This window comes from Salmo trutta, chromosome 10 (genome assembly GCF_901001165.1).
Source record: "Salmo trutta chromosome 10, fSalTru1.1, whole genome shotgun sequence".
Classification (NCBI taxonomy): Eukaryota; Metazoa; Chordata; class Actinopteri; order Salmoniformes; family Salmonidae; genus Salmo; species Salmo trutta.
In genome coordinates, this window is record NC_042966.1 from 21,140,388 (window position 1) to 21,164,909 (window position 24,522).

The window sequence follows — 24,522 nt, forward strand, 5'->3', positions numbered from 1 at the left end:
TTTAGGTACAGATGTTAACCGTAACCTGACATTTAGAGTAACCTGCTTTGGGTTGCATATCAAGGCCAGAGATGTATTGTGCTTTTGCAGCCAGTTCAACTCTTAGAGAAAAAGTGCTTTGTAGTTTGAGAGCTACCATACATGCATTATATGTTGTGATTTATTTAGTGCATGTTTTGTATTACAGTTGTATGAATGTTTTCAGACATGTAAATAAAATATGAATGCCCATGCTTATTAAAAACATTTTATTTCATTTATCATTATAGAAATATCATTGGTATCAATAGCAGCACATTTATGCGGATGGGGGACACAGTTTTTCTAAATATAGTCTAAAAATAGGATTCAACCATTGGTTGACACAATAGCAGACAAACAAGATGAGAGTTAGCTAGACCCATAATGAATTTGGGAAACATGTCTAAATGGGGTATGATGTAAATATGTGAATTAACAAACATACCGTAACAACATTATACTTGTGATTATTACATTGTAAAAAATTATCTTCTTCTATTTCATTTCTGAGTGTATTTCTCATGGTTTGGGCTTCATACTGTATCTGTAGAATATGAAGTGTTTGTCTTGGGTGTAATCTTCAGGCAAAAGGGGATTGTTTTCCTGAAGTTAACGTCACGTGCTAAGAGTTAAGATCTCTCTCTTGGCGTAGTTTTTTCCCATGGGACTGGTTGGTGGTGAGGGAAAGATGAAGTTGGGTTGAAACCGCTACTGCTTTGTCTTCGTGTCCTGCCTTTTGCCTTGAATAGTTCTATGAAGTCACACATTGAGCATTTTTCTCAGGAAGTCCACACAGTATATATTTAACCAGCTGTTAACTGACTTACACACTGTTGAGCAAGGTCTTTAGTGTTTCCATCACAGGAGGCTGCTGAGGGGAGAACAGCTAATAATAATGTCCAGAACGGCACAAATGGATGGCATCAAATATCTGGAAAAACGACGTGTTTAATGTATTTGATACCATTCCACTTACTCCACTTCAGTCATTACCACGAGCCCATTCTCCCCAATTAATGTGCAACCAACCTCCTATGGTTTCCATGGTAACTCCTCTGTGTCCAACCACTTTCTCTGGTACATTCTCACACTTTCTACCCCATCTCTTTATTTCTTTGTTCACCACTGGTTCCAGTGACCTTTAAAATAACATGTAGTTAGCTATTATTAGCCTGTTCTAGCTCCTTCCATACAGCATGTTTGCTTGGGGAACTTTCAGCATCCATAATCTTTCAGTGAGTCTTTCAACAAACATACTTTCCATTACATTTGGGAACAATTTGGGAACAATCAAAGTCTTTAAGTGAGTCTTCTGACGACATAACATTACATTTCTGCAAGGAATATTGGAAAATTATGAAGAAGAAGGATTCAAAGCTGAGTCAGGTCAATAGAGCCAGTTTCTTAAAACAAAAGCCTTTACAAGGAATTAACCAATAATCACAACCCACTGGGCACAGACGTCAATTCAACGTCTGTTTCATGTTGGTTCAACGTCATTTAATTGAAATGACATGGAAACAACATTGAATCAACCAGTGTGTACACAGTGGGAAATCTGTTGTAGGTAATTCTGGTTAAACACAATTGAGGCTGTCATTGTAGTTCAGACTTTGATTTCCTCCTCCTCCTCCTCATCAGGTGTAATGCAGATGTAAGGGGTTTTCTTCATGGTCTGGCACATGGTCACCTTTCCCTCCAGCTCCATCCTCTGCTGCCCCTTCAGGAGCCCTCCAACCCCATAGAGCACCCCCAGCACATCAGCGGAACCCTGGAACCTCTCACTCTCCATAGTAAGCCTCTGTCTAGAGGGGGAGCCCATAACTAAATCAGGCACCGCCCCTTTAAGATGCTGTTCACCTCCGTTCACCTTCATTCTCCTAGCCTCCTCTTCCTCCTCTTCCCACTCCATCCCATATGGACTCTTCCTGCTGCTACTACAGTCCTCTCGAAGCAGAGAATCCACCAATGAGGCAGTGGTGGCATCCATCTCCGAGTCCATCTCCGAGCCGTCATTGGTCGCAAACCCAAACGCAAAGCCACTTGGCTCTTCCGCCTCTTCTGCCTCCCAGGTGTGGCTGGGCTCTGGGTGGCCATTAGGGCTGTCAATCAAACCGAACACCTCGCTCATGAGGGAGGGCCCCAGGTCGAATGTGAAGGATGCCATGGAGGACAAGGAGTCGAACCGGATCATGTGTTCGGGGTCAGAGGTCAGGGTCGGGTCAGCGGAGGAGGACAGGAGGGCAGAGACGTCGGTGAGCGAGCCGCCGTGGGTGTTGGGGGTACAGGAGTTAGAGCCTCCCTGCTGCGACTGACGCTCCGCTGAGCGTGAGAGGCGGGGCAGAGTGACGAAACCTGACTCCAGACCTGAGGTGGAGCAGAGACAGGGAGTTTAGGCATAACATTCTGTATTGTGATTTAGATTTTGACAGAAACTTCAAAATGTAAAATAATACATGGAATTTCAGTTGCCACCCTAGTTTTAACATTAAATAAACATGTGCTTAATAAGTCACATAATAATTTGCATGGACTCACTGTGTTCAATAATAGTTAACGTGATTTTTGAATCTTTGTACCCCACTCATACAATTATCTGTAAGGTCCAACAGTCGAGCAGTGAATTTCAAACAAAGATTCAACCACAAAGTTTTCAAATGCTTCGCAAAGGGCACCTATTGGTAGATTTAATTACATATTGGATTGTGTATCAATACACCCAGTCACTACAAAGTTACAGGTGTCCTTCTTAACTCAGTTGCCAGAGAGGAAGGAAACCACTCAGGGATTTCACCATAAGGCCAATGGTGACTTTAAAACAGTTACAGAGTTTAATGGCTGTGATAGGAGAAAACTGAGGATGGATCAACAACCTTGTATTTACTCCACAATACTAACCTAATTGATAGAGTGAAAAGTAGGAAGCCTGTACAGAATACAAATATTCAAAAACATGCATCCTGTTTGCAACAAGGCACAAAATACAGCAGAAAATGTAGCAAAGCAATTAACTTTTGGTCCTGAATACAAAGTGTTATGTTTGGGTCAAATCCAATAAAACACATTACTGAATACCACACTCCATATTTTCAAGCACAGTGGTGGCCACATAATGTTATGGGTATGCTTGTAATTGTTAAGGACTGGGGAGTTTTTCAGGAGAAAAAAGAAATGGAATGGAGCTAAGCACAGGATCCTATAGGAAAATCTGGTTCAGTCTATTTTCCACCAGACACTAGGAGATTAATTCAACTTTAAGCAGGACAATAACCTAAAACACAAGGCCAAATCTGCACTGGATTTTCTTACTAAGAAGGCAGTGAATGTTGCTGAGTTGGCGAGTTACAGTTTTTACTTAAATCTGATTGAAAATCTATGGCAAGACCTGAAAATGGTTGTCTGACAATGATCAACAACTAATTTGACAGAGTTTGAAAAAATAAATTGAGAATAATGGGAAAATGTTGCACAATCCAGGTGTGGAAAGCGCTTAGAGATTTACCCAGAAAGACTCACAGCTATAATCGCTGCCAAAGGTGATTCTAACATGTATTGACTCAGGAGGTTGAATACTTATATAATCAAGATACTGTATATTAGTGTTTCTTTAAAAAAAAATTGGGGGAAATGTTAGCATTTTTGTGTAGATCGTTGACAAAAAATTACATCAATGTTAATCCCACTTTGTAACACAACAAAATGTGGACAAAGTCAAGGGGTGTGAATACTTTCTGAACGCACTATAGATAATCTCCCATCACCAACAGAGGGCAGTGTAAGCTATGTCATAAAATAGTGAGTCCTGCCAGTTTCAAAAGGCTGAAAAATTCCACCTCTATCTCTATCTCTGAGTTAGACATCACCTCTCAGGCACGTTGTTCCCAGGACAGATTACTCACATGACATGTCACACACCAGTGCCCTCATGACCTACTGCTTTCATAGCTGAAACAAGACCTAGGATAAACTATAGTTTTAACTATGCTTTGTGGAAAGTAAAACATTATTCCGGGGGAAGAAATAGTTACTTTGGAGGTGACAACTATTTGAATCCCCATAAATAACTAATTTTTAAAACTACTAGAATACAGATTTCAGAAAGTGACTACTTTTAAAAACTACACTGAACAAAAATATAGACCTAACATGCAACAATTTCAAAGATTTTACTGAGTTACAGTTCATATAAGGAAATCAGTCAATTGAAATAAATAAATGAGGTCCTAATCTATGGATTTCACATGACTGAGAATACAGATATGCATCTGTTGGTCACAGATACAGTACCTTAAAAAAAGGGATAGGGGCATGGATCAGAAAACCAGTCAGTATCTGGTGTGACCACCATTTTCCTTATGCAGCGCAACACATCTCCTTTGCATAGAGTTGATCAGGCTGTTGATTGTGGCCTGTGGAATGTTGTCCCACTCCTCTTCAATGGCAGTGTGAAGTTGCTGGATATTGACGGGAACTGTAACACGTGGTCGTACACGTCGATCCAGAGCATCCCAAACATGCTCAATGGTTGACCTGTCTGGTGGGTATGCAGGCCATGGAAGAACTGGGACATTTTCAGCTTCCAGGAATTGTGTACAGATCTTTGCTACATGGGGCAATGCATTATCATGCTGAAACATGAGGGGATGGCGCCGGATGAATGGCACGACAATGGGCCTCAGGATCTCGGATGTGGAGGTCCTGGGCTGTCGTAGTTACACGTGGTCTGTCGTTGTGAGGCCGGTTGGACGTACTGCCAAATTCTCTGAAAAAACATTGGAGACGGCTTAGGGTAAAGAAATGTACATTCAATTCTCTGGCAACAGCTCTGGTGGACATTCCTGCAGTCAGCATGCCAATTGCACACTCCCTCAACTTGAGACATCTGTGGCATTGTGTTGTTTGACAAAACTGCACATTTTAGAGTGGCCTTTTATTGTCTCCAGCATAAGGTGCACCTGTGCAATGGTCATGCTGTTTAATCAGCTTCTTGATATGCCACACCTGTCAGGTGGATGGATTTTCTTGGCAAAGGAGAAATGCTCACTAACAGGGATGTAAACAAATTTGTGCACAACATTTGAAAGAAATAGGCTTTTTGTGTGTATGGGACATTTCTGGGATCTTTTATTTCAGCTCAGGAAACATGGGACCAACACTTTATATGTTGCATTCATATTTTTGTTGAGTATATTTGAATACAGTTCACAGAAAGTAACTACTTTTTAAAAAATACTTGAATACAGATCTCAGGAAGTGACTACTTTTCTGAAACTATCGGATTGGCTGCTTTCAACTAATGGCAGGGCTGTATCTGGAACGGCATGTTGAAGATAGAATGAATAGAGCACACACAATCTCCTATACTATTGCAATCGATCTGACAGTCATATCTTAACCGCTTTGTTCCAAAACACTATATACATTATCCATTTAAAATTATATGTTTATAAAACATCGAGGTCGAGGGAGAATGGCAATAATCGTGCAAGATAACAGTCATGCCACAAACAGCCAAATAACGACGCAGTACAACGGTGGTGTGCAGAACGGCATCTCTGAATGAACAACTCGTCGGTGCTTGTCATGGATGGGCTATTGCAGCAGATGACCACTCCTATCAACTAAACGCAAGAAGAAGCAGTTTCTGTGGGTACGCAATCACTAACACTGGGAAAATTAAGGAGTGGACAATAATAGGAGTGCGCAATTGTGTGCAATAATAGGACCAAAGCCTAGTTACATTGTTTAATGAATATATCAGTTAAGTCCACCTCTACCAGGGTGCACTATAGCTTACTTTGCCATATACAGTAGGCCTACCAGTCAAAAGTTTGGACACACCTACTCATTCAAGGGTTTATCTTTATTTTTGCTATTTTCTACATTGTAGAATAATAGTGAAGACATCAAAACTATGAAATAACACTTATGGAATCATGTAGTAACCAAGGGTGTTATACAAAATATATTTTAAATTTGAGATTCTTCAAAGTAGCCACCCTTTGCCTTGATGACAGCTTTGCACAATCTTGGCATTCTCTCAACCAGCTTCATGAGGTAGTCGCCTGGAATGTATTTCAAATACCAGGTGTGCCTTGTTAACAGTTAGTTTGTGGAATTCCTTTCCTTCTTAATGCGTTTGAGCCAATCAATTATGTTGTGACAAAGTAGGGGTGGTATACAGAATATAGCCCTATTTGGTAAAAGACCAAGTCCATATTATGGCAAGAACAGCTAAAATAAGCAAAGAGAAACGGCAGTCCATCATTACTTTAAAACATGAAGGTCAGTCAATCTGGAAAATTTCAAGAACTTTTAAAGTTTCTTCAAGTGCAGTCACAAAAACCATCAAGAGCTATGATTAAACTGGCTCTCAGAAAGACCGCCACAGGAAATGAAGACCCAGAGTTACTTCTGCTGCAGAGGACAAGTTCCTTAGAGTTACCAGCCTCAGAAATTGCAGCCCAAATGAATGCTTCACAGAGTTCAAGTAACAGACACATCTCAACATCAACTGTTCAGTGGAGACTGGGTGAATCAGGCCAAGAAACACGAGCAATGGACGTTAGACCGGTGGAAATCTGTCCTTTGGTCTGAGGAGTCCAAAATTGCGATTTTGGTTCATACCGCCATGTCTTTGTGAGACGCAGAGTAGGTGAACCGATGATCTGTGATTTATTTCGAATTCAAGGCACACTTAACCAGCATGGCTACCACAGCATTCTGCAGCGAAACGCCATCTCATTTGGTTTGCACTTAGTGGAACTATAATTTGTTTTTCAACAGGCCAAGGGCTATATGACCAAGAATGAGAGTGCTGGAGTGCTGCATCAGATGACCTGGCCCCCACAATCACCCGACCTCAACCCAATTGAGATGGTTTGGGATGAGTTGGACCACAAAGTGAAGAAAAAGCCAATAAGTGCTCAGCAAATGTGGGAACTCCTTCAAGACTGTTGGAAAAGCATTCCAGGTGAAGCTGGTTGAGAGAATGCCAAGAGTGCGCAAAGCTGTCATCAAGGCAAAGGGTGGCTACTTTGAAGAATCTCAAATATTAAATATATTTTGATTTGATTAACACTTTTTTGGTTAGAACATGATTCCATATGTGTTATTTCATAGTTTTGATGTCTTCACTATTATTCTACAATGTAGAAAATAGTAAAGATAAAGAAAAACCCTTGAATGAGTAGGTGTGTCCAAACTTTTGACTGGTACTGTACATTTTGAAACCACACTGTGGATTTTATCCCAAAAGCCAGAAGGGGAAGACAAGAGAAGCATTGAACTACACACATTAAACTGTGGCAATATATTCATTTTGACAATAGATATTCTGCAGGTTAAAGCAACTGGGATATTAATCCATCTACTGAGGTTGGATTGAATTGATTTGAGCGTTCTGTTAAAGTTTTTGGAAATGGTTTTATCTAAGGATGGAAATATATCTATTCCCAAATATTTAAATAAGTAGTGATGGGTTCGGGATCTTGAGAGGCAGTAGGGCATATTTTGTTCAATTTATTTTATAACTTGAGATGGAGCTGAATTTGTCTATGAAGATTTTGGGAGGGATTGAGATACATTATCTAGACAAAAGTAATATATCGTTGTCATATAATGAGACTACGTGATCTGTAGAATTGAAAGATATGTGTAATTTCTTTCGATTGTTGAATTGCCTGAGCCAGGGGCTCCATAGACAATAAAAATAGCAGTGGTGAGATGGGATCACCTTGCCTACCACTTCTAGTTATTCTGAACAGAACAGAGTAGTTATTGCCTGTTATTAATATGGGTGAGGGACTGGCATACAGTATTTTAAGCATATTAATGAAATTGGAGCCAACTCCAATGGTGTGGATTTACAATCAGAGGTGTACAATTCTTTTATAGAAATGGGATAATCTTTGGTTGATTAATATGGGTTCTGATAGTAATTCACCTGATTCAGATTCGATAGTTGCAATATTGCTAATTGATCATTACGGCAAAGCTCGTTAGCCAGTAGACAACTGGGTCGATTACCATGGAAGTAATGGTTGAGTCTAACTTGATGGATGGCAAATTCTGCTCTCTGTCTAATCAATAAATTTAGTTCTGTCTTAACTTTGAAGAGAGTAGTTGCTACCTGGTCTGAAAAAAGTTGTTAGAACTCGTCATTAACTTTTCCAATTCTGATATCGTCTTTAATTGTGATTTATTCAGCCCATATACCGATCCTGTAGAGGTTAAAACAATGCATTGTAACCTCTACAGGATAGGTGTCCTCCCCCACAGGACGGTTGAGCTAACGTGTGCTAATGTGATTAGCATGAGGTTGTGAGTAACAAGAACATTTCCAAGGGCATAGACATTTCTGATATGGGCAGAAAGCTTAAATTCTTGTTAATCTACCTGCACTGTCCAATTTACAGTAGCTATTACAGTGAAAGAATACCATGCTATTGTTTGAGGAGAGTGCACAGTTATGAACTTGAAAATGCATTAATAAACCAATTAGGCACATTTGAGCAGACTTTTTGAACAGAAATGCAATGGTTTACTGGATCAGTCTAAAACTTTGCACATACACTGCTGCCATCTAGTGGCCAGAATCTAAATTGCACCTAAGCTGGAATAATACAGTGTGGCCTCTCTCTTGCATTTCAACATTTTTAAAGCATGTTTTTTTCTTTGTATTATCTTTTACCAAATCTAATGTGTTATATTCTCCTATATTAATTTCACATTTCCACAAACTTCAAAGAGTTTCCTTTCAAATGGTATCAAGAATATGCATATCCTTGCTTCAGGTCCTGAGCTACAGGCAGTTAGATTTGGGTTGTTATTTTAGGCGTAAAAAAAAGGGGTCAGATCCTTAAATAAAACCTTATGGTCCCATAAAATCTGAGGATTGACTGAATTTTTATTAATCATTATAAATCAATTTCAAAATGTTCACAGAAAGTAGGATTTTGTAGTAAGGAAACATTAAATTGCCATCTTGTGGCTCTTTTAGGAGATTCTGGAATGTGTAGCTGGCAGTAATAATCATATACATTTGACATATAATATACATTTGACATATGAGCCTGACTAAAGACAATAGAGGAGATGATAATAAAACTAAATCGATTTGGCAGAATGTTTTGTGCCTGTTTGAATAGAAAGTGTACTCTTCTGCTTTTGGATTATGAGCTCGCCAGGCATCAATCATAGAGTATATGTTGAGAGCCTTGGTTCCCGGTGGATTTTAGTTGGTCTTATTAGATTTGTCCCTTATGTCCAGAATGGTAGGGGTGTGCCGAGTAGTCGGACAAAACAGTATCGTAAAGGACATTGGGCAATTTTATGGATACGATTATGAACCGAGTATTTTTTGTAATTTTCAGGTGCCTACATGGTCTAATTAACTCAACTATCAAGCTATCAATATGCATAATATCTAACAAGTGGGACAAGGGTAGGGAAAAAAGTTAAAAAGCTGATGAGCAATCTGACAGTGACAGCAAACTTTGCTACCCGCTGAAGTGTTTGACTACTCGGCACAGACACCCCCCCCCCCCCCAATCCTAATCTGCAGCTTTTTTGCAGTGAGAATGTGCAGCGAGGTATTGTACAAACATTTTAGGCATATTAAAACACTTCCGTTTTTTCAGATCACGAGTATTATCTGATCCGACTATCAACTGTCAATTTACGGATACAAGTATGGCTATGTCGGCACACCCCTAAAGAATGGCATTCATGTCTGTCCCATTAACCAGTTGGAATTCAGTTAATTCTAACATGCTGTTCAAATAATCCAAAAACATAGGATCATATTAATTTGGAGCATACACATTAATAAAGGCAATGTACTTTCCATTATGGATACAGTTGAGGAAAGTGATTCTGCCTTCTTGGTCTTCACCTTTAGCAAGGATGGGGATTTATGTCATTATGATTACACCATTAGTTCTGTTTGGGGCTGATGAAAAAACAGCAAGTTTATACAAATGGTTCTCTATTCTATGTGCTTTTGGAGCAGGTGTGTTGGAGCATTATATCAATATAGTTTCTTGCTAGAATATCAAGACAGCTGGAACACTTGCTAAGAATATTAAGGCCTTTCAAATTCCACAAGAGAATAGCTAGTGTTGCCATTGTTTTTCTAAAATGTCATTGTTATCTTTAGTATTGTAACGTGTGCGCTGAGAGTCGGGAAACAAGTTCATGGAGTGAGTGTTTTAATAAATAAACACAACTAAATACAAAACAAGAAACACAAACAATGCACAGACATGACACTGGAACAGAAACAATGACGCTTGGGGAAGGAACCAAAGGGAGTGACATATATAGTATAGTAATAGGTCATATATCTTAACAATAGGTCATCAATTTTATTTTCTAGCGATTGCACGTTAGCAAGGAGAATGGAAGGCATTGGGAGTTTACTCGCTCGCCTCTGGCTTCTCAGAAGGATTATCGATCTGCGTCCCCTTTTCTGGTGTCTTTTCTTCACGCAAAAAGCGTGGATCTGGGCCTGTTCCAGTGAAAGCAGGATATCCTTCTCGTCGGGCTCGTTAAAAGAAAAAGTTTCTTCCAGTCCGTGGAAAGTAATCGCTTTTCTGATGTCCAGAAGTTATTTTTGGTCATAAGAGATGGTAGCAGCAACAATATGTACGCAATAAGTAAAAAAATAAGTTACACAAAATGCAAAATAAAAATAAAAAATTGCACAATTGGTTGGGAGAATGTAAAACGTCAGCCATTTTTTTCTGCACCATCTTAATCATCTTATCCTACCAACGGGACATTAAAAATTGTAACATCCTATGTTTCACCGAGACGTGGCTGAATGAAGAAATGGACAATATAGAGCTGGCGGGATTTTCCATGCACCGGCATAACAGAGACGCTACCTCTGGTAAGACGAGGGGTGGGGGTGTGTGTCTTTTTATCAATAACAGCTGGTGTACGATGTCTAATATTAAAGAAGTCTCGAGGTATTGCTCGCCTGAGGTAGAGTACCTTATGATAAGTTGTCAACCACACTATCTATTATTTGTAGTTTTCTATTTACCACCACAAAGCGAAGCTGGCACTAAGACCACTCTCAACCAACTGTATAAGGCCATAAGCAAAGAAGAAAATGCTCACCCAGAAGTGGTGCTCCTAGTGGCCGGGGACTTTGATGCAGGCAAACAGTTTTACCAAATTCTTACCAGCATGTCACATGTGCAACCAGGGGAAAAAAATCCTAGACCACCTCTACTCCACACAGAGATGCATACAAAGCTCTCCCCCGCCCTCCATTTGGCAAATCTGACCACAATTCTAGCCTCGTGATTCCTGCTTACAAGCAAAAACTAAAGCAGGAAGTACCAGTGACTCGCTCAATCCGGAACTGGTCAGATGACGCGAATGCTACACGACAGGACTGTTTTGCTAGCACAGACTGCAATATGTTCTGGGATTCATCCAACGGCATTGAGGAACACACCTCCTCAGTCATTGGCTTCATCAATAAGTGCATCGATGACATCGTCCCCACAGTGACTGTACGTACATATCCCAACCAGAAGCCATGGATTCCAGGCAACATACGCATCGAGCTAAAGGCTAGACTAATCCAGACACTAGTAGGAAATTCCCCTATGCCTTCAGACGAACCATCAAGCATGCAAAGCGTCAATACAGGATAAAGATTGAATCCTACTACACCGACTCTGACGCTCGTCGGATGTGGCAGGGCTTGAAAACTATTACGGACTACAAAGGGAAACCCAGATGCGAGCTGCCCAGTGACGCAAGCCTACCAGACAAGCTAAATGCCTTTTATGCTCGCTTCGAGGCAAGCAACACTGAAGCATGCACGAGAGCACCAGCTATTCTGGATGACTGTGTGATAACGCTCTCGGTAGCCGATGTGAACAAACTATTTAAACAGGTCCCATTCACAAAGTGGCTGGACCAGACGGATTATCAGGACATGTACTCAAAGCATGCGCACACCAACTGTCAAGTGTCTTCACTGACATTTTCAACCTCTCCCTGGCCGAGTCTGTAATACCTACATGTTTCAAGCAGACCACCATAATCCCTGTGCCCAAGGAAGCGAAGGTAACCTGCCTAAATGATTACCGCCCCGTGGCACTCACGTCGGTAGCCATGAAGTGCTTTTAAAGGCTGGTCATGGCTCACATCAACAGTATCCTCCCGGACACCCTAGACCCACTCCAATTCGCATAACGCCCCAACAGATCCACAGATGACACAATCTCAATTGCACTCCACACTCGCCCTTTCTTACCTGGACAAAAGGAACACCTATGTGAGAATGCTGTTCATCAACTACAGCTCAGCATTCAACACCATAGTGCCCACAAAGCTAATCAGTAAGCTAAGGATTCTGTAACTAAACACCTCTCTCTGCAACTGGATCCTGGACTTCCTGACTGGCCGCCTCCATGTGAAAAGAGTAGGCAACAATACGTCTGCCACGCTGATCCTTAACACTAGGGCCCCTCAGGGGTGTGTACTTAGTCCCCTCCTGTATTCCCTGTTCACCCACGACTGCATGGTCAAACACGACTCCAACACCATCATTAAGTTTGCTGACGACACAACAGTGGTAGACCTGATCACCGACAAAGATGAGACAGCCTATAGGGAGGAGGTCAGAGAACTGGCAGTGTGGTGCCAGGACAACAACCTCTCCCTCAATGTGAGCAAGACGAAGGAGCTGATCGTGGACTACAGGAAAAGGCGGGCTGAACAGGCCCCCATTAACATCGACGGGGCTGTAGTGTAGCGGGTTGAGAGATTCAAGTTCCTTGGTGTCCACAACACCAACGCACTATCATGGTCCAAACATACCAAGACAGTCGTGAAGAGGGCACGACAAAACCTTTTCCCCCTCAGGAGACTGAAAAGATTTGGCATGGGCCCCCAGATCCTCAAAAAGTTCTACAGCTGCACCATCGAGAGCATCCTGACCGGTTGCATCACCGCCTGGTATGGCAACTGCTCAGCATCTGACTGTAAGATGCTACAGAGGGTAGTGTGAACGGCCCAGTACAAGCTTCCTGCCATCCAGGACCTATAAATAGACGGTGTCAGAGGAAAGCCCATAAAATTGTCAAAGACTCCAGTCACCCAAGTTATAGACTGTTTTCTCTGCTACCACACGGCAAGCGGTACCGGAGCGCCAAGACTAGGACCAAAAGGCTCCTCAACAGCTTCTACCCCCAAGCCATTAGACTGCTGAACAATTCATAAAAATCGCCACCGGACATATTACACGGGCCTATCTCCTTTTGAGTGTTCCTTGGGGTATCAGCCCCCGCTCTTCCCCAAGCAGGAGGAAGAGGTCAGCATTCCTTCTGCCCAGATGTTTGTCCGCCGCTGTCATCATACCTGGAGGAGAGCCCGGTCGGCCCTCCTCAAGACCACCTCCAGATATCGACAACAAGCGGATCTCCATCGGACCCCGGCTCCCCGGCATCATCTTGGGCAGAAGGTATGGCTATCCACCCGGGAACTGCCCTTCCGGTTGGAATCCCGCAAGTTCTCCCCACGGTTTATTGGCCCATTTCCCATCGACAAAATGATTAGCCCCTCAGCTGTTCGTCTTCTGTTGCCACATACCCTTCGTATACATCCCACCTTTCATGTGTCCAGAGTTAAACCCATGTCTCACAGCCCTTTGTCTCCTGTTTCCAGGCCCACCCCTCTCCCTGTCTCATCGATGGCCAACCGGCTTACACGGTGAGGCGTCTCCTGAAGTTTCGCCTCGGGGCAGGGGGTTCCAGTACCTGGTTGCCTGGGAGGGTTATGGCCCGGAGGAGAGGTGCTGGGTCCCCACCAGGGACATCCTCGACCCAGGCCTCATTGCGGATTTTCAACGCTGACACCCCGGTCAACCAGATATGCGCCCAGGTAGGACACCAGGTGGTGCCCCTAGAGGGGGAGGGGGGGGGTACAGTCACACCCTGATCTGTTTCACCTGTCTTTGTGATTGTCTCCACCCCCCTCCAGATGTCACCCATCTTCCCCATTATCCCCTGTGTATTTATACCTATGTTCTCTGTTTGTCTGTTGCCAGTTTGTCTTGTTTTTCAAGTCAACCAGCGTTTTTCATCTCAGCTCCTGCTTCTCCCCAGTCTCTCTTTTTCGCGCCCTCCTGGTTTTGACCCTTGCCTGCCCTGTCTCTGAGCCCGCCTGCCTGACCACTCTGCCTGCCCCTGACCCTTCCTGCCGTCCTGTACCTTTGCCCCACCTCTGGGTCTTACCTTCAAGCATGATACTTTTAACCCTATCCCAAACCTTAACCCTTACCTTAACCATTCAAAAATAGTAATCCCATGACTCTGGATCAGAAGGTTGTATGTTCGATCCCAGTCATGAACACTGTTCTTTTATTTTTATTAGAAAAAATTATATATACTGTATATGTTTTTTTACTTTTTAACACTTTTTCTCCTCAATTTCGTGATTTCCAATTGGTAGTTACAGTCTTGTCCAATAGCTGAAACTCCCGTACGGACTCCTCCGAAACACAACCACGCCAAGCCTCTCTGCTTCTTGACACACTGCTCGTTTAACCCGGAAGCCAGCCGCACCAATGTGTCAGAGTAAACACCGAACAGCTAGTGACCGAAGTCAGTGTGCATGCGCCCGGCCCGCCACAAGGAGTCGCTAGAGTGCGATGGGACAAGGACATCCCAGCCGGCCTAACCCTCCCCTAACCCAGACGACGCTGGGCCAATTGAGCGCCACCTCATGAGTCTCCCAGTCGCGGTCGACTGCGACACAGCCCGGGTTCGAACCCGGATCTGTAGTGACACCTCTAGCGCTGCGATGCAGTGACGCTGCGCCACTCTGGAGGCATTTTGGGGTTTTAACCCTATCCCGAACCTTAACCCTTACTTACCTTAACCATTCAGAAAGAGTGCCTAAACTTACCCCTTAACTTCAAAATTTGACATTTGGAGAAATGGAGCGATAAAGAGCAGCAGGAGTAAACCCAGTGTGTGAAAAACACTTTGAAATTTGACATTTTGAGCAACATTGAAATTTAATGTTTGGAGAATGTGGATGAAGTTAGACTGTGAGAGTTTGTTGGTATTACCTTATGACTCAGACATTATGAAAATATATTTGTTAGTAATTTTGAAGCTGCAAAAGTGGTCTAATGAAATGTTGAGGTGATTCCATGTCCCTTGTATATTTAATTGTAGGCTATAGGCTACATTAAGATTATTATCTAAGAGCCCTCCAAACCATGTGCTTATGATCATATATTTCGAATAACTTGCATATATTCAAATACATTCAAATATTATTTATTTTTCTGGACCTGTATTTAAATATCAAAGAAAATAGTTGCCTTTTAGTTTAAACTCTATATAAACTACAGTATATTCGACTACCTTAAGTATTTAAAAAGTTGGTATTTTCAAATAAACTACAAAATGCTAAAATATTCTGCCCAGGTCTGCTGGAAACAAACATGATACAAGGTAAATTAGTACCACTACATAGTTTGAATGGGAAGTGCCCTCTGCCTGGGAATACAGGGCTCTTACACCAATAACATGCATGCACGCACATAGACAAAAACATGCTTCCAAACACACACATACACACCAAAATAGAGCAGTGAGGTCAGACAGTGAAACATGAGGGTATTAATGTGGGGCAGTCAGTCACATAGGGCCTCAGACCAGACACACAACAGCAGAGTAATGTCTGATGTGCCTCTCTCTTATCATCACATAACAAGCTAAAGAGAGTGTGAGGGTTGTTGTGTGTCAGCCAAGGTGATTCATCATGACAGCTGTGGAAAATTTGCTTGAATTACTGTGGAAATGAGAGCGTTTTCACAGCATGTCCAACAGCAGCTATTGCGTCTATGTTTGATACATGACAATGTATAAAATCCAAGTCTCCTGCATGCCACAAACAGTGTTAGCTTTCTGAGCTTAAGATTAGACCTTAGGTCCAGGATCTACCGCAAGTCTTCACAGGTATGGTTGCATGTTCACTTATTGTGTGGATGCGTGCATATGTTTGTGTGTGTGTGTATGTGGGTGTACAGTAAGACTCACCATAACCATAAGTGGTCTCATCCAGGGAGGTAGGAGGGGTGTGGAAGAGGTTTTTAATAGGGCAGCCGTCCACATCCAGCCGGGGAAGGGACACTGCGTTCTTGATGATGGGGGAGATGGGAGGGGGTGGCAGGGACAGGTCCTTCGACCCCCCCTTGGGATGCTCTGGTGTCTTCCGAACATGCCGGAGGGTCCGGGAGAAGAAAGCCCCGATCTTGTTGTCAGGACTTGTGACGGAAACATCATCCTCGTTTCCGTTGGCAGCCCCGCCATGATTGCTAAGGAATGAAGTGTCCCCGAACACGTCCCCTCCGCGGCCCACGTGCATGGTGTGACGGAAGTCTCCCAGCGGAGGGCTGATCATGTCCAAGGTGAGGTCACCCTTGAAATGACGTTTACCGTGAGAGCCGGCCACCAGGCCCTTCAGCCCAGGGATCTTCCCCAGGTTCATGGTGATGGCAAAATTACAAAAATCCCTTTAAATCCACTGAAAGTAGGGATGGAAAAGGAATTTAAATATCTTTGGTGAAAGATTTGCTTCAGAAATTCTCCCAGGGGGATTGTGTGGCTCAAAAGTAATGATCGTGATCGTTTAGGTTTTGAATAGAATTCCACCACCAGGTCTTGTAGGGTCAACCTCAGTAATGGAGATGTCTATTGTATTCTCTTGTTATCATGTGCTGTTTGCAATTTCAGTCCCATTTTCTGCTGTTTGTTGTCATCCATATCCAGCTGGATTAAGTGGAGAGAAATGGAGGAAAAAAGTATGCAGCTCAGTTCCTGGAATCCACTGCCAGTTTGAGTGTGGTCAGAGACGCTATGCTCAACAGTTGTTTTAGGCTTTGGGTTTATAAAACATCAGCTTAGGAATAACCCCAGTTTTAGCTGCAAATATCCCTCCTGTGGTTGTACACTGGAACCATTTATTAAAAGAAAGCACAAAACGTTATTCAATTCTCTGTCTAGAAGAGGCTCAAACGCAGCTATAACAGTCCAGTAACCATGAGGGGACTTTCTATGCTAGAGACTGATTTAGTGTAAAGATGTAGAACCAGGTAGGAGATCTGACAGAACACATCACTATCTGGAACATTCAGTCATAAAGTAACTGGATCAGGTTTTTCTAAAGACCCTTGCCTGCTGTTAGTCGTCAAAGTTCCGGGTTTCAAAGTCCACTGTTCTGGAACCTTCTAAATGTAGACCACAGTGACTCTCCTGTCACTGCCCTCGAGAACAAATTAAATGTAAGTCTGTTTTTTTTGTCTGAGAGTTTCAGGGTATTTTGTCTCTCTCTCGTCCTAAGTTTTGTTACAACATGAGTGCTACTTAATCATATCACATATTTCCCCGAAATACATTTGCAAAATCTCTATAAAAGCAGAGCAGAGACCCTCATTCAACACTTACAACTGATCTGACCAGAAGCCCCAAATCTTGTTTTCAAACATGAAAAATATATTCCACCAGAAAAAAACAGTGTTCTATTTTTAGCCCAAAATTCATAAAATACCGACAAATGTACTGATAAGAAAATCACTTAGCTGACTTTTATTGCACAAAATACCCCATTAAGTCAACACTGGCAGGAGGTATGCAAATAATGGACTTTTCCTGTTATCTTTATCCAGCAAAGTAATGGATATTGCTTTCTGTAATAATTTGATAGTGTAACGTACACTGACAAGGTGTTCTTGTTCTTTTTAGAGCTTTCCACTTCAGAGGCCCTCCCACGCGCGATAGCCTGTCTTTATTAATGACTTGGAGCAGACCTCTGAATGGTATTGCTTCAGGGTTAAAGCAGCCTTTTAATTTGCTCCTGACCACAGTCCCAGGCCCTCTCCTTAAGGTCTCCACTGGCTGGCGTTTTAAGAGGGGCAGCTGGTAGCAGCACAGAGGGAGAAAGCACGCCTCATACCACAGACTGGAAAGAGAGAGAGCGAGAGAGAGGAGCGAGAGAGAGATAGAGAGAGCAGTACCAGGGGTCTACTTACCAGACCAACAGACTTCTATTAGGTGTGATGTTGAATTTCAGATGGTCTTAACCTCTCGAGAGCATGAACCAGACACTCATAACCAGACTTCGTATACTTACAGTTCAAGCCACCACCTCAACATCCCTGACTAACTCTCCTGTGTGACTGTGAGCTGCAGACGCAAAAGCAATCATGCAATCCTCAGCTTGTGTGTGAATGTGAAGCAAAGCAGATTCTCTCTCATGGTTGAAAGAAAGAGAAAGAGAGAGAGAGAGAGACTTTTTGACCTCTCGTCTGACTCCCGCAGACACAGCCGGAGCCCGAAGGTTTATCCCCACAGGTCTTTAAGGAACGCTCCTAGATGTCTCCTAAACGTCCCAGCATCCCCCCATACCCTGCTCTGTCCTCCTCCTCTCCTTCTGATCCTTTGTTTTCAGAGTTACGCAAATCCAGCCGCCCACACTCCAGGCATCTGATAGAGCAGGGCTGAAACTGAGCACCAGCTGGTTTCAGAAAAAATAACAAAAACAGAAGTCTCTAAAAGGTAATAAGTTTAATGCAGTAATCCAGGCGGCTGTCTGAGTTTTCAGAAGGAAAAAGGGGGGTCTCCTCAGGGGATTGGTCGTAGACTGGATTAGCCCCTAATCCATGGATCTCTTCTTCCCCTCGCCTGTCCGTAAATACTTTTTTTGGGCTCTCTCCTCCCTCTTTCTGGGCTCTGTTCTGGCACTGACCTCCCTCTCTCTGGGTCTGTGCTGGTTCTCTCCGCCAAGCCTGCTGGTTATCTGCTGGTTGTCTGGGTCTGAGAAGCTACCTTCGCCTGAAAAAATGTTGTCTGCTGTGGGAGAGAGAGAGGGGAGTTGAAGTCAGAAGTTTACATACACTTATGTTGGAGTCATTAAAACTTGTTTTTCAACCACTCCACAAATTTCTTGTTAACAAACTATAGTTTTGGCAAGTCGGTTAGGACATCTACTTTGTGCATGACACAAGTCATTTTTCCAACAATTGTTTACAGACAGATAATTTCACTTATAAGTCACTGTATCACAATTCCAGTGGGTCAGAAGTTTACATACACTAAGTTGACTGTGCCTTTAAACAGCTTGGAAAATTTCAGAAAATGAAGTCATGGCTTTAGAAGCTTCTGATAGGCTAATTGACATAATTTGAGTCAATTGGAGGTGTACCTGTGGATGTATTTCAAGGCCTACCTTCAAACTCAGTGCCTCTTAGCTTGACATCATGGAAAAATCTAAAGAAATCAGCCAAGACCCCAGAAAAAAAAATGTTGACCTCCACAAGTCTGGTCCATCCTTGGGAGAAATTTCCAAACGCCTGAAGGTACCACGTTCATCTGTACAAACAATAGTACACAAGTATAAACACCATGGGACCACGCAGCCGTCATACCGCTCAGGAAGAAGACGCGTTCTGTCTCCAAGAGATGAAGTTACTTTCGTGCGGAAAGTGCAAATCAATCCCAGAACAACAGCAAAGAAACTTGTGAAGATGCTGGAGGAAACAGGTACAAAAGTATCTATATCTTCAGTAAAACGAGTCCTATATCGACATAACCTGAAAGGCCGCTCAGCAAGGAAGAAGCCACTGCTCCAAAACCGCCACAAAAAAGCCAGACTATGGTTTGCAACTGCACATTGGGACAAAGTTCGTACTTTTTGGAGAAATATCCTCTGGTCTGATGAAACAAAAATAGAACTGTTTGGCCATAATGACCATCATTATGTTTGGAGGAAAAAGGGGGAGGCCTGCAAGCCGAAGAATACCATCCCAACCGTGAAGCACGGGGGTGGCAGCATCATGTCGTGGGAGTGCTTTGCTGCAGGAGGGACTGGTGCACTTCACAAAATTGATGGCATCATGAGGTAGGAAAATTATGTGGATATATTGAAGCAACATCTCAAGACAGCAGTCAGGAAGTTAAAGCTTGGTCGCAAATGGGTCTTCCAAATGGACAATGACCCCGAGCATACTTCCAAAGTTGTGGCAAAATGGCTTAAGGACAACAAAGTAAAATTATTGGAGTGGCCATCACATAGCCCTGACCTCAATCCTATAGAAAGTTTGTGGGCAGAACTGAAAAAGCGTGTGCGAGCAAGGAGACCTACAAACCTGACTCAGTTACACCAGCTCTGTCAGGAGGAATGGGCCAAAATTCACCCAATTTATTGTGGGAAGCTTGTGGAAGGCTAACCCGAAACGTTTGACCCAAGTTAAACAATTTAAAGGCAATGCTACCAAATACTAATTGAGTGTATGTAAACTTCTGACCTGCTGGGAATGTGATGAAAGAAATAAAAGCTTAAATAAATTATTCTCTCTACTATTATTCTTACATTTCACATTCTTAAAATAAAGTGGTGATCCTAACTGAACTAAGACAGGGAATTTTTACTAGGATTAAAATGTCAGGAATTATGAAAAACTGAGTTTAAATGTATTTGGCTAAGGTGTATGTAAACTTCCGCTTTCAACTGTAGGTAAGACACACATATAAATATAATGAAAGATAAATCATCTGGCATTTGGAGTGCAGCTGGTACTGACAGTTGTTTTCAAAGTGCAGCTGGTACTGATAGTTGTTTTCAAAGTGCAGCTGGTACTGACAGTTGTTTTCAAAGTGCAGCTGGTACTGACAGTTGTTTTCAAAGTGCAGCTGGTACTGACAGTTGTTTTCAAAGTGCAGCTGGTACTGACAGTTGTTTTCAAAGTGCAGCTGGTACTGACAGTTGTTTTCAAAGTGCAGCTGGTACTGACAGTTGTTTTCAAAGTGCAGCTGGTACTGACAGTTGTTTTCAAAGTGCAGCTGGTACTGACAGTTGTTTTCAAAGTGCAGCTGGTACTGATAGTTGTTTTCAAAGTGCAGCTGGTACTGACAGTTGTTTTCAAAGTGCAGCTGGTACTGACAGTTGTTTTTGTTTGTATTCCATATTTTTTCCCACTCCTTTCCTGCCACTACTCAAGTAGTAACTATATAATAGTTTCTGTTTGACTGTAATTCAACTGGCTAAACATAACGCAAAACTCCAAAATTACACAAGCTGAGTATTAAGGGGGTTTCCCGAATATCTCTTTGGTAGGCTACATCCCAGAACCATCCATCCAATCCACCCCCTCCACCATGTAGCTTCCATACCTGTGAGCCAAGGTGAGGGATGGTGGATGTTCACTGCCTGGCCTGTGAGGTATGGTATGGCTACATCCCAAATGGCACCATATTACTTATATAGTCAGGTCAAAAGTAGTGCACTATGTAGTGAATAGGGTTCCATTTGGGACGCACTGTAGATGTAAACCAGAGAAGTCAGGCTCTAATAGGAGCCGTGTGTGTGTGAACACATTCCTGGGAGCAACATCACTGGACTCTCTCTCTCTCCATTACAACCATCACAACAGACAGAGAAGAAAAGAACCCAACCACATCCCTGATTAGAAACACCTTTAGGTCTGATCCCGCTTCCCTTCTCTGAGGCTGGCTGTGTTACAGTACTGTATGAAGATCTCATGGTTTGGAGAGATACAGTTGGCACACACACATGCAAAAAAAAACACACGGCTAGATCAATGGACTGGAGAGATACTGTACTGTACTCTCAATCATCATTTATTGAATCGAATGAGTCAAGATTTTATACAGAATTATGTTTTGTTGGTTATACCAACCAGCATTTGACCCCTCTCCTCCTTTCCAAACTCCGGTCCTATTGTAAGTCCCGTACTCACTAACTAAGTTAACCAGGTGAACAAACATACAAGATAAGGCTGCATTTTTTCACTCCCCCGCCACATCCAAATAATTTATCTTCCCCTTAGCTGTGCTCTATTTGAATCCAAGGAAAATAGAGCAACACTTCCCCTAAGCCAATCATTTTTTTAATGCTTCTTCAACAAACATCCATAGGCTCTTGAAGAATCTATCCTTCCTTCATTCTTTGTCCTCCTTTTCCCCCCTTTCAGCGCTCTCTCCCACCTCCCTCACTCTCTCTCTACCCCTCTTTCTCTCGATTTGTCATTTGCTATGCTGTTGTGGACAGACTTTGAGGGGGTCAGGGAAGGAATGAGTCAGGCCCATTTGGTGACATTGACAGGCCATGATGGAGCATGTATCCCCTACCCTTTATGTGTGGCAACCAAGACACCAACAACAAGTAGCCTCAGGTGTTAAAACAGACAGTGCGCCCATACTGGGAGTTCACGCCTCCTAAACTGAACTCTTTCCTGGCTGCGTTAATCAAAGATGGTGGATAAATGAAGATAGTTCACTCAGGCCGTTTACCATTGAATTATTTTCTGTCTGCTTAACGGGATGGCTCTCCCATAGACACCAATGCGATAGCATCTGAGTCTGGTCTGATTAGGTCATTGACTTCAATGTAAGCAGAAAAAAACCTGCGAGTGGGGTGTCTCGCCTCCTCTTCTGTCTCTGGCGTCAATGACACAGGTCACATTGGAGGAAGGAGGGGCACAGGTACAATTGTCCAGAGTTAAAATGAAGGAATCTCATTGGATGAGGCCAACAGGGAAGGAATGCCCCAACTCTACATTCCAATACCTCATCGTCAGGTTCTGATTCTAGGTGTTTGCTTGGTTATTCTGGTTCAATATGCATGAGTAAGGCCGGCAGCAGGTCAAAATTGAAAAACAAAAATCAATAGAGGCATGCGATGGTCAAACAGGTCTACTGTGGCCATGCGTGAGCTAGAGTTGATCCAGCAGACCTGCCTGGTGTTGCAGGCAGAGCGCCAGGAAACCATTGCTATTATCACAGAGCCTGCCCTCTTCATTGATCTGTCTTGTGTGTGAAGCTAACACGCTCTCCAACCAATTGTATTGGCTGATCTCCCTAATGAGGTCAGAGTAATGAGAGCTCTGTTATGTGGTGTTGCTACCCTTGACATGTGGAGCAGGGGCTGCATCATTAACTTGTCAATATGTGAGTCAGGGGGTCCCCTACAGTTTAATAACCATGCTGTTAAACAAGTCATTTTAATGAATAGTTGAATCCTCAATGGTAAATGTTCTGATTCACCCCATAAAACATCAGATGAGCATATGCAGAATGCAGACCACAGGAGAGGATAGATTCATATAATTTGTGGACAATATTTTTGATCTGCTAAGACCTAAGCATAGACCAGTGATATATTGCAACACAAGCAACCCTAAATATAATGCAGGACAGATTATGTTTCATGCCAAATGATCTATGGACAGTCACCCACAAAACCTTTAGCACAATAACACATGTGCATGTTAGGCTACAGTTAGGCTACAGAGCCATAGAACCGTATACATCGGCAGCCTATGGCTCATAATTTCAGATATCAAATATGATGACTTGATTGTGAATAGACAGCAAGAGAACATTAAACAATTGAACAACAAAAAAGTTTTCCTCCATACTTTATTTTCAGTTGACACAGAGTCTATTGATATTTGAGAGATTACATTTATAGAAGGCTAATTAATAGCCTTAATATTTATACAAGACAAGAAGAAAAAAGTTGAGCGTAAAGAAAAACTTACCTGGGCAAGTAGACTGAGACGTTCACACAGTTAGGATACGATTAAAAACCAGTACTTTTTATGATAACCCCAAAAATCCGTATTTATAATGAAGTATCATGAAGTAGTGTGAGTTCTAGTAGCCGGTCTTGTAACCGGACAGTACTGCTAGCGCGTTGAGCTTCAGTAGAATGAGCTTGAGTAGGCGGTGAAGAATGGGGCGGGCTACTCAAAAACTGATGACGGGGCCATCATCGAATCAGCAGCAGCGAAGCAGGCAAGAGGAATTTACTGTATGAAGTAGCTAGTGATACGCGGGTTGACTCATAACCTGCAGTCCCGCAGTTATATGCAGGTTTAGGGTCAAACAGGCTATAATTTCGTTAATTTGGAGTATCATTTATGTTTTATTTTACGTATTCACAAAAATCCATTATGTTATTACTTTTTACTTTGTTTTGCTTTAGGCTTATTTAATCATGCTTTAAATTCATTTAATCTAGAAAATGCTCCAATTGGTGCACAAATTCAAAACTTAAGTAGTATTTTTCTTTGCTTTTAAAAGATGCCACATAAAGACATAGAGCCATAGAAACAACATTTAAAAAATATCCTATACCATACCTGTTACATCTGCAAATAGACAGGGAGAGATACTGGAAGAAAAAAGAGAAGGGAGAAGTGATATCTATCTCTGAGCTTACAAAGCAAGAACAAAGAAGCAAGAGGAGGCCATGGAAATGTAACCAATGGAATAGAAGACAGACTTTAAAGAGAACAGTTGCAATGGAGACCTACCTATCAGGAGACACACCACCTCAGTCACCAGATGATTTGCAGCCAGAACACGAGGCCAACATACCTGCCCCTAACTTACCTGCCCCTAACTTACCTGCCCCTGATGCACGCCCTGATACCCCTTT

The 24,522-nt window shown here is 42.5% G+C and overlaps 1 protein-coding gene across 1 annotated transcript; it reads right to left on the reverse strand.

Moving 5' to 3' along the window:
- Positions 1-231: 231 nt before the first annotated feature.
- Positions 232-23,779, reverse strand: LOC115201333 (cdc42 effector protein 1-like). The gene is made up of 4 exons (XM_029764875.1): positions 23,621-23,779; positions 18,092-18,911; positions 16,101-16,832; positions 232-2,388 (listed from the first exon to the last, which is right to left on the reverse strand). Exons 3-4 carry the CDS (start codon positions 16,549-16,551, stop codon positions 1,628-1,630), a joined length of 1,212 nt encoding a protein of 403 aa, XP_029620735.1. The 5' UTR covers positions 16,552-16,832; positions 18,092-18,911; positions 23,621-23,779; the 3' UTR covers positions 232-1,627.
- Between the last annotated feature and the right edge of the window lie 743 nt (positions 23,780-24,522).

Coding starts and splice junctions, on each gene's coding strand:
- LOC115201333 (XM_029764875.1), bottom strand. CDS start 16,551: ATGAACCTGGGGAAGATCCCTGGGCTGAAGGGCCTGGTGGCCGGCTCT. Junction 2,389..16,100: donor TGAGACCACTTATGGTTATG/GTGAGTCTTACT, acceptor GCTCCACCTCAG/GTCTGGAGTCAGGTTTCGTC.